The sequence below is a fragment of the Protomyctophum parallelum genome (assembly GCF_964188405.1).
Source record: "Protomyctophum parallelum genome assembly, chromosome: 21".
In the NCBI taxonomy this organism is placed as follows: domain Eukaryota; kingdom Metazoa; phylum Chordata; class Actinopteri; order Myctophiformes; family Myctophidae; genus Protomyctophum; species Protomyctophum parallelum.
This window is the reverse complement of record NC_139713.1, coordinates 30216585-30235386: the sequence shown is the minus strand read 5'-3', so window position 1 is coordinate 30235386 and position 18802 is coordinate 30216585. Positions and strand designations below refer to the sequence as shown.

The 18802-nt window shown below is 43.1% G+C and overlaps 1 protein-coding gene across 3 annotated transcripts in view; it reads right to left on the bottom strand.

The window, feature by feature from the left end:
- LOC310879218 (mediator of RNA polymerase II transcription subunit 13-like) overlaps window positions 1-18802 on the bottom strand; it is a 141543-nt gene that overhangs the window by 52961 nt on the left and 69780 nt on the right. For 2 of the 3 annotated variants that reach the window (XM_083793718.1, XM_083793719.1), the window contains exons 3-4: window positions 14628-14712; window positions 2741-2824 (exon numbers count right to left, since the gene is read on the bottom strand). In XM_083793718.1, the coding sequence (XP_083649844.1) occupies window positions 2741-2824; window positions 14628-14712 (169 nt within the window). The remainder of the gene's footprint in view (window positions 1-2740; window positions 2825-14627; window positions 14713-18802) is intronic. The other variant, XM_083793720.1, reaches the window with a different exon arrangement.

Sequence of the window (18802 nt, the reverse complement as noted above, 5' to 3'; positions counted from 1 at the left end):
TAGTCAAGTATAGTAAAGTTTAGTAGTTTTGGAGCCAAACTCATCCTCAATACACTTCCTATGTGCGACACAGTCATACACTCTCAGTCAGTTCCCTACAAATGTCTGCGGACAGAAATTGAACAGCATAACATGATATTACTAAGGCACGCAGATAAGTAAGTTAAGTAGCTTATATTGATTCATACAGATATCGCTACACAGCAAAATCCAAAGTGATTATTTAACTCTGAGGATGTAACATTTTCAGTGTTAAATTAACACTGTGTATGTTACATTCCTCATGATTTGCCTTCATGGTTCAATTCAGATAAAATCTCCAGACAGAGATTACAAAACTGTAACTAAATGGTTTTAATGTGGTCTGATAACAGTTGTCTGATATTAACTGTATTAAAAAAAATCCTTGAATTATTTATTTGTGGTTTCTCTCGCTAATTGGTTCCCTTGAAGCTGTCAGTCTGTATTTTCACTGTTTAATTAATGCTGTGTCAGCGTGAGACATGAACCATCAAATAAAATACTGTGAGACCATAGACATAGACAGAATGTATCTAGAACTGACATTCCTATAGGGTGCAAGAGTTAATCGAACTAATCAATTTAATAAATTATGAAAACCAACCGGTAAATTTAATCAAATAATTGACAAACAATTGATCCAATTATGTCATCCAAGTAATTTGTCATTCTAAGTTGAAAAATTATCATTTTTATTTGATTGATATTATATAAATAATAATAATAATTAGAAGAAAGTGTTTATTGGATATTTAATTAATTTAAAAAGTAATCAATAGAATAATGTATGTGATGATGTTCGTAAGTTGCAGCCCTAATTATATTCATAGGAACACTTCATCAGTGTCAAACACGGAAGTGGAAGCTATCAATCTATCTATAGGTACTTCTGGAGGACTTTTTGACTGGGATATCAGTCCAACATTCAGATGTCCTGAATCTCTGCTCATTAGGATAATCCCAGTCTCCCAGAACCTTTTGATCATTGGCCCTATTGACAGCCAATGAGATGCTGCAATTCATTTCCATGCTCTGGGCGTGGAGGAACACAAATCAATAGATAGGTCACCAGTCACCACATTTGGCAGCAATTGGCACAACACTCGTGTGCCATTCACACCTAAAGTCTGCTAAAAAGGGCCCGATCAACAACCAAATTGTTACATGCTTTGTGTTCACACAATCTTGCATTAAACAACCAAAATGTGTATACAAATGACACGCGGCCATACAGGCCATTCAGAACATTTCTAGGGAAAATCACACCATTGCCACAGAGACAACAAAGGAGCAACAGCAGCTTCAATTTAAAACAGTTATGAAAACAGTGGAAACAGTAGGAGCATCTCAATTAGCCCTTCACTAAGTCCCTCCCCAACCCATCCTTGTCCAATAGGCACGTTAGCAGCGAAGAAAGCTTAACCTGCATAGCAACCGTTGCTAAACTATTTGGATTGGCATGGGACAATCGCCTTTTGGGGTGGGATTTAGTGAAGGACTCATTAGGCCTACATGTGTTCATCACGGCTGCTTACACAAAATAATATAGCCATAAACTCACACACACACAGTTCAAGATTTTGCTTATGACTAGCATCGAAGGCCAAATCAATCAACTACATCTCATGGAATGTTAAAGGTCTCGCTCTCAACAGCCCAGATAAGCATCGGAAAAGGCTTCATGCATTTAATAAGAACCAGGTTATCCCGCCCGGTCTAATGGCATTACTTCACTGGAGATGCTTTCACTATTATATGCATAGAAACAAGTGTCATCAGGTCTCCCAGCAAGGTAGGTGGCTGTGAGCACAGAAGTAGGTACAGTACTTACATTATATGATATGACCTATACCTACAGTACGGTACACCTCTATGTCTATGAGAACCGCGATGGCTAGCAACAAGTTGAGCTGCTGCCATCGTGTCCATACTCTGCCTAGCCTGTCACAATCACCTTTTTCATACAGCCTGACACACACGCACACGCACACGCACACACACACACACACACACACACACACACACACACACACACACACACACACACACACACACACACACACACACACACACACACACACACACACACACAGCGCTGTGAGACCTTCACTCAGCTCTATAGTCTCACACTTCACCACCATTCACTGCCTTGACTTTCAATAGTTGTCATGCTTGGCCAGTCTGGCAGCTCCGCACATGCTCACGTGCACGCACACACACGCGCGCGCGCCAGCGGGAGTCATGTCACTCGCAGCCAGAGGTGTCATCGGCATATCCAGGAGAGAAGATGAAGCTGACAACACATGGAAGCCTTTCTCACACACACACACGCACACGCGCACACACACACACACACACACACACACACACACGCACACGCACACGCACACACACACACACACACACACGCACACACACACACACACACACGCACACACAGAATCCTTTCTGCCAAATGTATACATATCCTTATAGACAAACACAAACAGCCTGCACGGATAAGAGAAGAACAATGCCTTCACATTCTGCACAACTTTATTCATTATAGAAGAATAACACTGGAGATGAGCATGACTGTGTTATTAATATTTATGTGTGTGCGTGTGCGTGTGCGTGTGCGTGTGCGTGTGTGTGTGTGTGTGTGTGTGTGTGTGTGTGTGTGTGTGTGTGTGCGTGCGTGCGTGCGTGCGTGCATGGTGGACAGGGTACTACTACTTACGTGGTGCGCAGGGACTTTTCTTCCAGCTCGTGAGGTTTGAAGAACCATTTCCCGATTCTTACAAAGTCCTTATCCATCAGACACCTGAGAAAAGTGTACAGAAAACAGAGAATGAAGACCACAAGGAATGTTGTTCCCAGCACACCATGCGTATCGAAGGCTTTTAATTCTCTTGTTAGGTGGAGCCAATCAAATAACAATATACAAATAAATAAGCTGTATAATATAGAGCACCGAAGTCTGACGTCAATATCGGTAGAGGGCACAAGTCCACGGGTTCATGTACTTTATATTTGCATTGTAATCCCCATAGGAGGATTTTAGATCGCCTCACATAAGAACTGTGTTTGAAAGATAAACATGCAATCCCGGCCGTTTCACTCATATGGATATGAAGAATCAACTGGGGTGTTCACATAAGCCTGAGTAGACGATAAAATGGCCAACGGTTAAAAAAGAAGAAGAAAGAAAAACGCATGGCTCAATGCCTTGGAGGCAAAGCATTTTTTTCTAGTTAGATGGAGGATAACGTGGGGTCAAAGGGTTGTATTTAGTCTCTGTATTAGTCATGGATGTGTTTAGGTCACGACATAATTTAGAACAATCAGAGCATCGTCTCCCATTCCCCTTAAGAGCCAGGTGTACCTGCTCCTGGTGCATTGTTATTTCGGCAGGTTGGAGGAGACGCAGGCGGATTTCTGCTGAGGAAACGGATCTGCAGTCAAGAGACTTGCACGAACTGAAAGCGTGCGACCATCTACGTGAGCAACATTAATAATGTGTCTGAAGATGTCAGGAGATCTGGGGGGGGGGGGGGGGGGGGGTTGGAGATAAAAGCCTCCAACTCACAGAAAACCTTAAGCAGAAAGGAGAGGTGGACCACATAACCTATGAAGTGCTGTGAACTTGTTGATCTGCAATTTATGAATAGAAATCTAAAATGACACATACGCTTTCCCGGTTTTGATGGATTCAAGTAGTATGACAGGTGCTCTGTGCGATGGAACCCCAAATGTCATAAGAACTGTATGTTGAGCACTGCAGAAACACAAAATTTAAATGTATTTATTTTTTAACCCTGTACAGTAGTGGCAAACCACTAACTACACTTTAGAAACAAGACCCAAAACAACACAATCACCAATATTTACAAGCGACTTACAGGAAAAACAAGCCCAAAGTCGCTTATAATAATAAGCAGACTTCTCCTCTGCTTGGCCAGGCTCAGCAGACAAGACAACCTCCAGTATATAGTCTCGACATTTTTGGTGCAACTTCCTCACCCAAGATGCTCCTCATGCTATAAAAGCAGTTATTCGCCAAATGCCAGGCAGCCTTGCCTTCCATTTCCCATGGCCACTGCTCTCATTCAACATTAATAACACAACAGCCAGCTTGTCTTTTCCTGTCTGGGAGTAGACATTACATCCAACCAGCCTCTCACAGACCTACAACAATCCCGTAATAACATTAAATAAATAATGTTCCAAATAGATTTGATGAACAACAAAACACAATGTGTCTGTGCGTGCGTGCGTGCGTGCATGCTTGTGTGATTCATTTCATTTATTTAATATGTTGTTCTGAAATAAGGTCAAACGTTATCACATGAATCATGTGAAATTGCAAGCCAGGTATCTGGTTCCTCAGCCATGCTGTACTCATTTAATGTCCCAAGGCATGCAAAACAGCCACAGCAGCAATATTCACTGGCCAGTGAGCCCTCTAGATACAGTGAATGATGCCCGGCATCATTGTCCTTACAGCCTGCTTTAGATACAGTGAATGATGCCTGGCATCATTGTCCTTACAGCCTGCTTGAGAAACTCCTATCAGGTGAAGATTATAATGCTGCTTTTTTTCTTCCCCCAAATCTGCTTGTTGTGGCGTCGGTAGCTGTAAATATCTGTGTCACGTTCCCCCCCTTACTAAAATCACACCGCTGACTCCAGAGAAAAGATGCCAAAGTAATTTTGTCCTGTCCATCCCATAGACTGTAAAAAATATGGACAAAGCGTTCCCCGCGACTTTATGGTCATTTATTTTATAAATGGGACCATAATCTTCCAAAAAGAATATTATGACATTAGAAATGAGACTTTAAACTAGTGACTGGAAGCAGAAAGTATTCATGACCATGTTTATTAAGGTAATACAGTCTAGGTGAACTTGGGCCCAAATACATGGACTTCTATGGGGCTATGGGTTTTTTTGGGTCCAGTGACAGCGCCACAACAGGCCATTATATGAACTTTCAGGAGTTTCAGGCTTCACAAAATATCTGTCTGTCTGACTGCCCCCCTGGTCCATCCTCACTGCTCTAGTGAATTATAAGACATTTGTCATCTCTCAACCAACCGTCCGCCAAGGATATTCTATAAATAAACACTGTACCACTTACTGGAGTAGCACTCTCACACCTTGTGCATCATCCCACATCGTTACTGGGGTCTATATTGGAAAGCACCAGTTAACGATGTGATGTCCCCCATTTCACGACATAATGCTGACCTGCTCACCAGCTCCGTAAGTTCCTCCTTAGATGATACTACAGTATTTATTTGTCCTCTGAACCCAGCTCCCTCATCTCCATGCTGCACACGATAGGCTACTCACCAGCCTCCTACACTTTACACCAACTAGAAAGTTGTGCTCAGTAGAGTGAAAATCACTGCCATTGCTCTAACTAACTCCATCCATCTTTCTGTCTGCCTGTCTGGGGCATATAGGTTGACATTGTTTTGGAGTTCGAAACGTCATAGTATTGAGGGGCAAGGACTGTCATTACATCGTTGTTGGGGTGTAAACAGAGTGACAAATATTTGAACGGTAATCCCATTGAACAGTATAGTGTGGCATGTTGCCATCACTATAGGACAAACATGGGGTTACAACATTATACCCGAATACACTGCAATAATGTGTCCCAGCTCTTATCTGAGTATCCCACGCATAATAGTGGACTGATTTGTCTCAGCTTGGACTGAGTTCGAGTGTGTGTGTGTGTGTGTGTGTGTGTGTGTGTGTGTGTGTGTGCGTGTGTGTGTGTGTGTGAGTGCGTACGTGCCTGTGTTTGGGGGGGGGGGGGGGGGGGGTACACATACTGTACATTGAGGTGTAAGTGTGAAATGAAGGAGAGATTGAATTTTTAACGTTCCAGTGTTGAGAGTTATAAGGGAAGCAAGCTTCAAGGTAATAGGAAGGTTAATTCAGTCTGCCCCCTATGATGATCATTGATGCTTAACTTAATCGAGAACAAATATGTGCTGCTTCATTTAACAGATGGGCTTTGCTATGACTCAGAAAGGAGTGCTGCTTGAGCCACCGATTCAGAAGTCAAGATTATAATTTAATTTAGAGCTATAGGCAGTTAGTAGATGTTTTTTTTTTCTTCTAAGGTAAGGCAATTTAAGGCCTTTAGTACCTTTACACACTGGGGCTTGACAAATAAATGAAATGCTCACCGGCGAATATTTCGCATCCAAATGATTCAAAATAGTTGATGCCTAATTCATACAGGTTGCCTTTATTTATTCACAGTGCAGAATCCCAAATGACACACCACCATATATGGCCATCAGTCCGTCACACCATATATGAAGATAACGACACTGACCTCATCAAACCCTGGATAGCCATACATGGAGAAGACTGGATCATCACCTAGATCTGCATATATGGAGCCGGCCAGCAACTCTACATCTGACCTCAAACCTCAAACAATTAGATCTCCATATATGGAGCTGACCTGTTCTGACATTCCATATGTTGATGGTTCCCCACCCGTCCTTCCTCTTCGATGTCTCCCTTTTGACTGATATCTGTCCATTCAAACTCTAGACAGTCCCGACCCCAAAGTTATTAGTGTAGCCACGCCCGGCAGCCGGCGAGTCAACAGGCCCGAAAATGAAGGCCCGGCCCTAGCTGGGCCCACATCAAACCTTGTACACTCAAGTCACAGGTGCCAAAGCGCCAGCGCTCGCCCAGCAGTCTGCCGTCACCCAGGCGGATGCGTGCACAAGGGCGAGGTCGCTTCTCACCTTCAGGGCGTCTTACTGGTAATGTATGTCCTGTGTACGTATGACACAAACAACTCAGGTAGACCTAAGCTGCAAATTATCCAAAATCCTAGTAATTCATTTGACTGCTCATGTGCGGAGTTATAGAATAGAAGAAAAAAAAGTTCAATAAAATATTTATTGCATGCAGTGAAATAAAACTAATTGTGAGAAATAAATCTGAATTCTATTATGTTTTGTTTTGCAATAAATTGATTCTAGAGTAATTTCTTTCCGTAATGACTTCACTTACGACGGAAGTGGAACCGCGGCGATCTTCCTACCTACCAAGTAGTTAACTTGGCAAGAAAGGTTAACTTGGATATCTAAAAATTCCTGAAGCATCCTTCTAATTCTTCCATAACACAACAACTATAGGCTTACAAGAGCCGCCAGAGCCCAGCTACCAGCAGCACCTGTCGGAAACAAAAACGACAACGAGCATCGCTGCTACAGGGCCCCCAGCAGTGCAGCCACCGCCGGCAGAACAACCACCGTGCCCGGGCAGTTCGGACCCAACAACCCCGGGGCAAGGGAAGTTTTCTGCCATGAAAACAATTCAAAATTTGCTGCGGTCGACAAATGGGAGATACAAGGTTTTCCTCGCTTGCCATTCTGGACATTGAAGATGATACAACAGCAAAGCTGTCACCTGAGAAGATTGTGGAAATAATGGACGCAAAAAAGGCGTTTTCCTCAGCTGTAGCCTACTGTACTGTAACGTGTGTGCGGCTGCGACTGCAAGCTCTGTGCTTGTGCGCTGAGTGCATCATTTGGAACAGTGGCATGTGCTACAGTCGTGTGTGCTGCTCAGCTGAGTGCACTCACGTGTTTATTAGTTGAAAAAACAAATATTTTATGTATGACAGATAGTGCCTGCCTCTCTGACTGTAGCTGTTTTGAGAAGCTGTATTATAGTATATAATAATGAGAGATAATAATCAGAGTCTTGCACAGTAATTTGTATTTTATTAATAAACAAAGTCTAGTGGAACAGCAATACTACTTGTGGTCTTTCTTTTCCATAGTATTTTTTAGTTTCTGTCTTTCTGGTACACTTGAAAATCAAAAAAGAACACAGAAGCAACGAGGCTGCTGCATTTAAACATCGGCTAAATGATTGACTAGTACACTTCACCTTGAGAGAATAAGGTACTTGAAAAACAAAGAGAGACAATTTGATAAGGTTTGGCTGCCCCTCGTCCTTAATGGACAGGATACCACTGATGTGGTTGACTGTAGGCTATATCATCATTTCAGATGTTGTTTTCCATGACTATTTCATCATCTTACTATTTTATTCTATGCGGTGTCACTGAGGGTGGGAGGGATTGAGGGTTAATCTTTTTGTTTGTTTTTTCTTTCATTTCTTCTTTTAGTTTTTCATAAAAAGGGAAAAAAATGTATACTGTACCAATTATATAATTATTTATAACCTGTTCTTAATGAAAACTTTTGACAAAATTTGACAAAACAAAAAAATCTAAAATAATAATGGTAGCTGTAGTGAACCCATTTTGACCTGAGATCAGATATCTAAAAATGTCTTCTATGTCTTCGATTTTTCTAAAATAGCAGACCTACAAGTTCATAGTGCGCCACTCGGTGGCGTGCTATGAGCTTGTAGATCTGCTATTTTTCAATAGCAAAAGCATAACATAATGCTAACACCAAAAGGGATTCCCGCCCAAAATGGGTTAACAGAGCAGGGAAGCCGGTGGCCACATAACAAACACCACATCACATCACCGAGCAGTGCACCCGCTGACTACTAAGAGTATCAGCTACTAAGAGCACTCATGTATGGGCTACTGTATGGGCAGTCGCCACTCCTCACGGTCAAGCATGACTAGCAGCACACACCTCCGCTGCAGGGGCTCCAAGCAACCACCGTCCCCTGCCGTCATGCCTCGAAAGCAGAATGCCAGCTAGAGGAGGTGCCATGCTATACCCTGCTAATATGGAGATGGACTTTTCAGAAAACAAACCTCGTTCAAGTTCAGATGGTGGCTCAACTTAACGGTTGGTCAAACAGTGAGTGGATATTAACGAACCTCCGCCCAGAGGAATGGATGAGCTGCGCTCAGTGCGCTGCTCTCACGGCTATACTTTGGAAGAAGTTATTTGGCCGGCCTCCACTCCTGGATGAAGCCAGAGAACAACCGTCTGCCAGGATGAGGGGAGTCAAAGAGAGCTTGGGGACTTACGCCGCTGACCCACGCTTACGCTGTATCTCGCATTCTTGTGCCCCATCCAAGAGGAGTTGGCCCTGCATGCTTTTATGCATGGACGCCGGCCTGAGCGTCTCAGAGAGCATCATGTGCATCTGTTCGACACTCTGCAATGCAGAATGGACCATGCCCATACTAGTGCATGTACCGCCAACCGGGCGTCAGCGTGAGAGTGGGATTTAGTGGGAGCTCTAAAACATCGTCCACGCTTGTGTCAAGTTATAGATTGTGTGTGTGTGTGTGTGTGTGTGTGTGTGTGTGTGTGTCTGTGTGCGTGTGCGTACTGTACGTGCGTGTGTTGGTAGCATCTGATGTGCGTTCCTCGCAGCACGACCAATCAAACAGATAAATTCAAACGATCTCTCCGGGGGATCTCTCTAGAAACAGTCAGAAAGTGTATGCACGCACGCACGCACGCACACGCACACGCACACGCACACACACACACACACACACACACACACACACACACACACACACACACACACACACACACACACACACACACTTTGTTTCCTATGAAGTTTGTATTCATAGTGTCATAGAAAATTTTTGGATGGTTGCCCAAAGTTGCCATTGGGGAAACTCTGCACTGAACGCTATGGCGCAAATGCAACGATGATGTGTAATAGCTCTTATTTAGGTTCCGTAGAATCCATTTCTGTCTGATGTTGTTATATTTTTTTTTTTTTCATGTCAATCTCACCTGGCAAGAAGGTGAATTAATCCTTTTGTCGTTTCGTGAACCTAGAAATGTTCTTTACTGTGAGGTTTTTTCAACTATCAAACCGTTACAAAACGCCATGTAACCAAGCCGGTGTGCTGGAACCAGCACAGTACTATAATGTAATCGTGCATCCCGGTCAGATGCATATTATATATATTATATCATTCCTCAGCTGCATCGTAAAACTGATACTAGGATCCGCACTCATGTGGTTGTACACTGTAGCACAGCGGGCTGACAGGCAACTTCAATGATAAGTCTTGAGTGAGGGCCTTTCAGGGTGTATCTCTTGAAGTTGTTTCTGCCAACTGGCCCAAAGACAGTTTTACAGAGAGAGCAGTAAACTACCTGGCCACTGCTCATCTCCATCCTACTGGCTGACACGGTCGCTAGACAACTTCATTCTTCCTATACTTCTCACACGCCAGTTTGAATGTGCAGAGAAAGAAGGTGACATTAAACTTGTCACCTTCTTTCTCATGGAGCACATGATGAAGTACCGCTACCTTGCGGGCCATGTGCACTACAGTGCACTCGATATCTCTAACCCGGTACCTGCCGAGTGAGGATGCATGTGCTCCATGCCATAGAGGCTAAGCCAGATCTTGTCTCTCGATCGGCACCATGATGATTTCTGGAACACTGCCTCTGCTAGTCTGCTCACCAGTTTGGGGAGCAGACTGCCATAAAGATCAGGTAAGACACTTTCATGGGCATTGAAACACTGTAACGCACATAAAACAGTAGAGCAGAGGATGTGTGTCACTGTACACTGAATTGCAGTTTGCGCCGTCACTGAATCATAACTGTTTTACTCTGATAGGCTGCTTTCTGCTGTACATTTTCCAGGGTAGATTATCTAGCCATGCCGCAGACCTCCCAACAGCGGTTCAGTAGAACACTGACAATTATGCTAATATTCCTTATGATACCATTGAAAATTGCATATTATACAGTAATATTAACTTAGGGGTGGGGCGATTCACTTACCTCCGATTCGATACGATACGATATTGATACCTACAGTAGGGTGCCGATTCGATTTATATTGCGATTCGATTCGATATTGCGATTTATTGCGAGTTACTTTGCTTTTTTTATACTACATTTGAAAACAATTATAAACAATATAAACCATGAAAAGTTGAATCATACACTTCAAGATAATGTCAGTCTTACTGTCATAAAAAAAGAAGAAAAAATATCAAGACAAAACTAACCTAAAATAAAATAAAATAAATCACGATTCGAACTTCTTTAATCCTGGTCTCTAGACTGCTTTTCAGGGAAACTGGAGTACATCTGTCAGAACTTTGGATAAATGGAGAGGTCAGCAACGAGTCACATAATAAATAACCAACGGAAAATGATTTACAAGCATCGTGATACTGAGATTTTGGAGATGAGGGGAAAAGATGTGCTCCCAAACAACATACATGAAGTAGATGCTAATTTAATGCAGCAAACAACAAAAAACAAGTAAAATGAGAGCCGAGTTTGTTTCAAAAGTAAAAGAACTAACTGGGGTTATGAATCAAGATATTGATAGGTGAGAGCACAGGCTAATCTACCTGATCATTTATGTAATTATGATATAAACCAGTAAGACGCCTGAGGGCGAGAAGGCACTGGCCATATGGAGCGTGTCTTGAGTGTACTGGGTGCGATGAGGTCAGATCAATATATGGAATATCAGAACAGGTCAGCTCCATATATGGAGATCTAAGGGTGGCAACGGGGGCAGTGTCTTGAATGTACAGGGTTTGATGACGGCCCAGGTAGGGCCGGGCCTTAATCTCCTCGCCTGTTGAGAACTTTATTTGTGCTGTCGGGCACGACTGCACAAATAACTTTGGGGCAGGCCCGTCTAGAGTTTAAATGGACAGGTCGAAGAGGAAGGATGGATGGGGAAGGATCATGTCAATAGAAGGGTTAATATCCCTGATGATGTCATGGTGATGTCACGAGACCTAGGCACAATACATGGGGGGCTTTACGCATGTATGGAGATGATGATGTCATAGTGATGTCAGATCATGTCACGAGACCAGGGCACAATATGGGGGCTTTCCCCATGTATGGGAATTTTAATATCATCCTTGATGATGTCATAGTGATGCCACGAGACCTGGGCACAATATTGTGAGTAACGATTGTCAGTGACAGACGTGACAAAAACGCAAGGTTTCATAGTAATCTGCGACCTTATAGAGACCCCCCACCACCACCACCACCAACAACAACCCCGCCATTGCTTTGTACTTTTGAAATATCTGAACAATTATATGTGTATGCATATTAACTTTGTCAATGAGCTTGACTTGCATGATGTACAGTAGGAGCTGTTCAGACAGCACTGTGTGTAGTGTGTAGGTGGCTCAGCAGCCATGCTGTCCATGGTTCTGAAACATAGCGGAGGACACAGACAGACAGACAGACAGACAGACAGACAGACAGACAGACAGACAGACAGACAGACAGACAGACAGACAGACAGACAGACAGACAGACAGACAGACAGACGTATCATCCATAGCATGGATACTAAAGCCCCTCAAAGCTGGAGCTGATTTTGGATTGTGTATTAATTGTGAATGAAAGATATAGTTGTGCGTGTTCGCCACTCGGGTGGTCATTTAGCCAAACAACACAAAGTAATGCTCTACAAAAACACAGTAACTTTAGATGACAAGTAACACTTGGGACTATGCTGCACTGCATATTCCCAGGCGTTACTTACTTGTCATCTAGGCTTAACATTGTCATCTAAAGGCTTAACATTGTCAAAAGGAGATGATCTGAAAACTGTGACAGAGCAGAGTTGGCCGATATTACTGAAGTGTAACTGATGGGTTCAAATAACTACAAAATACAAAATATGCTACTGGCTGTCCGTCTAAATGTATTTTGGTCTCCTGATTTACTGGGTTTACTAAAGGTTTAAGATTATTTTTAAAGGTAATAGCCTTCATGCTTTTACACTGATGATGGTGGTCCTTTATCCTGGTTGATTTTAACTGACACATGGATACAGAAGAATATCGATCAGTAACTATGGACTAAATGTAGATATTATTCAGTACCACTACCTGCAAGCATGAACAGTGTGGGTGCGGCCTCCAGTCATTACATTCTGTATTAATGAACAATAAAACACATTGAAGTCAACACTCAATGGAAATTGTATTCATTAAGTCAACCGTCTGACATTAGGAAAAAGAAACACAATGGCTCTGCTATCGTATAAACAGTGTGAAATTATCCGTTACACTATACAACTGTGATATACATTCTTAAGATGTTCTAGCAGCCCAGCCACTCCAACCGGAGTGAGTGGTTTCAACTAGTGGCACCGAATTTCATAGGCCAGTAGTTTAGGTGAAACAACACAGTCTCCGGTAGGTTTGTCTCTATGGCAGGACCGTGTACACATGTCATCAGGTCATTACAGGCGACGAACGCTAGATAAAACCAAACAAACAAACAGCAGCAGCAGCATTACAATGGCTTAGCCTAATCCTACACAAATACAAAACTGTACAGCATAAACTTAAAGGAGAATTCCATGCTAGAATGCTTTCTTATCTTTCTTACCTTTCTTTGTAGTTGTTACGTCCCCACCAAAGAGGTCCAGGTGTTTTTTGTGCAAAAACTCCTTATTGGCTATTTTCCCTACCATAAGCCCTCAATGAATTGCATTGCATTGAATGGAAATTGAATGGGGCTATGGGGTGTTATGCTAATTTGCTTATTTCTATCAAAATAAGTAGTAAAGTGTGCCGCTTGGGATATTATTTACATTATGAAGAGAGGATATATACAAAGAAATTATAATTTTGAGCGATGGAAATAAGCGAATTAGCACAACACCCCATAGCCCCATTCAATTCAATGCAATTCATTTAGGGCTTATGGTAGGGGAAATAGCCAATAAGGAGCTTTTGCACAAAATAACACCTGGACCTCTTTGGTGGGGACGTAACAACTACAAATAAAGGTAAGAAAGCCTTTTAGTATGGAATTCTCCTTTAACTTTTACAATGTGTTTGGGTATCAAGTTACCATCCATCCAACTCTGTTCTAACATCTTCAAGGTGAGATACAGTAGGTTTATGGCACTTATCCCCAACTTAATTGTAATTATGAATTGAACTGATATCCATAGTTGATTGGCAAATCTTTATACAACAGTAAAGGGAAATAGTTATTGTATATCTCTGCTGTCGGGAAAAAACCAACTCAAAAATGTTCATTTTTCAGTAAATGGAAAATCTTTTTTTTTTCAGGAAATTAAGAAAACAAAGCAATACTGCCTCATCAAAGTTGGTGTTGTGACTTTATATATTGTCAATTACTACGTGATGGAGTTAGTCGCTTTAGCAGACAGTTTGAGGGTCCAATGGAGTTAAGAGGTTTTGTCCCAAGTGCTTTTTACTACTTTACATTGGTTAAATATTATATATAACACACAGCCGTAAATGCTGTTCAATTCATGCAAAAAAGAAAACAAAAGAAAAATCTAAAATTGAGTTAGGAGGTTTCCTCCCGACAGCAACGATAAGTATTTCATGTATGGTGATATATTCAAATGATTAAGAACAATGGAAATGTGTATGCCGATATTTCTTTGTTTTCTGAGAAACGTCAAATATTTATTCAAATATTACCAAACAAATATGTTGCTATATACTGTACATAGCAACAACTACCCCTGAAGGGGTTCCTGTCTTGAAAGGTAAAAACCCCAACAGGGGTTCCCGTCCTAAATGGGTTCAAATCAATTTTGCTGCATTTACACAGTAAAATGCTGTGTTTTAATATACTACAGTGTAATGCGGAGTTACATTGTGTTATAATTATTTATCTTTTACCTTTCCAGCAAGTTGTGGATGGCCTTGAAGAGGAGGGTCCTGCATTCATAAGACAGCCCACATTCCCAAAGTCCCTCCTCAGCCACTGGAACACAGAGAGAGAAATAAAACAAAATCAATATTACAATGTACATGATGCAGGTTGAGATTTGATTAATTATCCGCCTCCACTGTTGTTGCAATCAATGTACGTATAGCAACAGAGTCCGACAGCAATTACTTCACACAGAAAACAAGTTTTGGCATGCATGCCAGCCAGCTTTCAGATGATACACAACCCATGGTTTTGGCACATTGACTGTACCTACTGTACCTACAGCAGTCCTTTACAACTTTTTCATGTTGAGAGGAGCACACCAATGGGCAAGTCAAAATCTCAAGGCACAGCTGTTGTCAGAGGAAAAAGAGTTGATCTTCAAGCTCACAACGCATCCCATCATCGTGATGCGTAGTGAGCTTATACGTAGATTGGCTACATTAACATTAGCAAAATTAAAAACAAAAGAGGGATGCCAGATTCTACGATATAGGAGTTGCCTCTGTATTGGAAAATTAGATCAAAGTGCTGATATATTCAATTCAAGGATAATTCAAGGTTGATAATTCAACTGAAATTATTACAACCTTTTGTATATATTGCAATATTTGTCAAAAACTCTCAAGACACACCTGTGTCTCTGGACACACCTGGACAGCACACCACTGTGTCTCAAGACACACCTGGACACACCTGGAGAGCACACCAGTGTGTCTCAAAGACACACCTGGACAGCACACCAGTGTGTCTCAAAGACACACCTGGACACAGCTGGACAGCACACCACTGTGTCTCAAGACACACCTGGACACACCTGGATAGCACACCAGTGTGTCTCAAAGACACAGCTGGACAGCACACCAGTGTGTCTCAAAGACGCACCTGGACAGCACACCAGTGTGTCTCAAAGACACACCTGGACAGCACACCAGTGTGTCTCAAAGACGCACCTGGACAGCACACCAGTGTGTCTCAAAGACACAGCTGGACAGCACACCAGTGTGTCTCAAAGACGCACCTGGACAGCACACCAGTGTGTCTCAAAGACGCACCTGGACAGCACACCAGTGTGTCTCAAAGACACACCTGGACAGCACACCAGTGTGTCTCAAAGACACACCTGGACAGCACACCAGTGTGTCTCAAAGACACACCTGGACAGCACACCAGTGTGTCTCAAAGACACACCTGGACAGCACACCAGTGTGTCTCAAAGACGCACCTGGACAGCACACCAGTGTGTCTCAAAGACACACCTGGACAGCACACCAGTGTGTCTCAAAGACACACCTGGACAGCACACCAGTGTGTCTCAAAGACGCACCTGGACAGCACACCAGTGTGTCTCAAAGACGCACCTGGACAGCACACCAGTGTGTCTCAAAGACGCACCTGGACAGCACACCACTGTGTCTCAAAGACACCGTTTGGGAACCACTGATCTATAGTATACATAAAGGAACACTTCACCTATTTTCAAGCTATTGTAATAGATGAATGGTCCTCACTAATATTTACTATTGTTTCTGTTGGTACTGTGTCTCTATGCTGCATGTCACTATGACTCAGACATAACCATAAACAAACCTGATATGCTCGTACATAGACGTGCGTGTGTGTTTGCGTGCGTGCGTACAGTGGGTGCACTGTACAGCTGTCAGGTTAGCTGCAGCAACAGCCCAGTCAAATCCCATGCAGCTGTCAACCTCAGTTAGCTAACTTAGAGAGAGAGAGAGAGAGAGAGAGAGAGAGAGAGAGAGAGAGAGAGAGAGAGAGAGAGAGAGGGGAGAGGGGTCAGATTGACAGTGCTTAGTCCCAGTTTCTGACATGTCAGCAGCCACTTTAAATATGACCTACTGTATGTGGTGTGTGTGTGTGTGTGTGTGTGTGTGTGTGTGTGTGTGTGTGTGTGTGTGTGTGTGTGTGTGTGTGTGTGTGTGTGTGTGTGTGAGTGACACACACACACACACACACACAGCCTGGTTTAACAGTGTTGCTCTTTGTTGGCTGCCATACCTGCGGGGTTGTTGGTAGAAGTGGAAGGATTGTGGGTGGGTGTTGTGTTTGCTTATAGGGTGGAGGCAAGCACAACAAGCATCACCCATATACACAGAGAAAGAAGGAAGGAGAGAGAGAGAGAGAGAGAGAGAGAGAGAGAGGTAGTGACAAATTGCCTGGGGGATGGGTGGCATTGGACCGGTAGAGGTTAATCTCTCCTCCTCCTCCTCTCATTCCCCTGTTTCTTCCCCCCCTTTTTTTGGGGGGGGGGGGGAGATTTTTTTTCTCTTTCTTTGTTCATTCCTCCCTCCTGTTTTGTTTATGTTTTTTTTTTTTTCACACCACCAGAGTGAATGAGATTTCCTTACTCGCCAGAATTCCCCTGTAGCCATGGCAACGCTGGCGGTGAGAACATGGCGCCCCAGTATTCAATTTCCCCGCTGCTCCTTCCCTCCCTCTCCCTCTCTCCCGCCTCTCCACCCTCACCCTTCTTCCTCTGTTCTTTTTTACTTCCAACACCCTCAGCCCCTCTCGCTGCCCCTCCCTCTCTCCCTCTCTTACTCCTGCTTCAGGGCTCAGACAGGAAGCTAGTTCTAGCCAGCAATTCTACACACACACACACACACACACACACACACAGAGAGAGAGAGAGAGAGAGAGAGAGAGAGAGAGAGAGAGAGAGAGAGAGAATGAGATAAGGAGAGAGAAACAGGGAGATGGGGAGAGAGAAATGAGACAGGGGAGAGGGTGCGCGTGAGGGGTGGCGAGAGTGAGAGAGAGAGGGAGAGAGAGCAGGAGAGGACACCACGAGCAGAATGCCAAGTCTCTAGCAAATCCAGCTCATTAGCTCTCTCTTGCTCACTGTCTGTGTCTTCCACTCTTCCTCCCTAATCCCCTTTTTCTACTCTGCCAATTCACTATTTATCTTTATTTACTCCCCCCCTATCCTCCACAACAACTACCTTCATGACCTTTCTTGCCCCCAAATTGAGTCACCTTGCCAGTGGCTAAGTAAGGGCTTGTTTACTGCATTTGTTGAACTGATTTTCCAAACCGAAAATAATTTCTCAGTTGACGATGGAGTATATATTACCCTAAATGTCAAATTCACACCAACAGCTTTAAACATGTAAAGCATCCACGTCATGTCACCCTTGTGCGTACGGCGAGACCATTGGTTCTCAACCAGTGGGTCGGAACCCAGATGACAATGAAGAGATGATTTATGGACTTAAAAAATAAAGAAATAAATAAGTCTATTACTGTATAGCAACTATATAGCAACAGACTATACTATAAAAACTGGGCAAACTTTGGCCAAATTGTCAAATAATATAAGAAAGACAAAGAAATTGTAGAACTGTAGAACTCAGTCAATAAAGAATTGATCAAATGCCTCAACTTGATTGAATGTCTCAATTCCATGTGCTTGGGCGGGGGTCCCCAGTACAAATATGATTATTTTGGGGGGGGGTCACGGCCAGAAAAGGTTGAGAAGCACTGGCCTAGACCACGTCTAGTTCAGACCAAAGCGAGCTTCTGTGTTTGGTTGCCGCTTTATCTCACCACAAACCTCAGCGAAACAGTTGAACTTCAACTTTCCCAGATCATATGATTTATTTTTTTTACTCTACACACCAAATATCTTCGTACAACAATATTGCCGATTCCCTTGCGACGCGTAGATTTTAGGTCAAACGTTTGACACCAGAATGGGAACGCTAGGGTTCATGTGGTTAATACTGGCCATGGTGAAAACTCTGTGCGAAGGGCCCACACCTCCTACCCTTCCTCTGACCCTGCTGGTACTTCCAGCCAAAAGCCACAACTGGCCCCTTCATCCCGAGGGAAAACACATTAAGAAAACAAAACCGATAGCATCAAGTCGTCCCGCTACCAAATGTTCCTCCGTTTACTCAGGTTCTCAATTTCATTTCCTCCATGAGACTATGCAGCTCCTGCGAGAGCAGGTATCAAGTGATAAGCTTTGAGATTTTGCAACTCTCGACAGCAGAAATGGCGATTATTTATTTAGCCATCTACTGGCCCCCAAACATAAAAATCAAAGAAAACACACACACACACACACACACGAAACACATTAGGCTATTGTTTAGATTGTAGTCACTGAGGAATGATA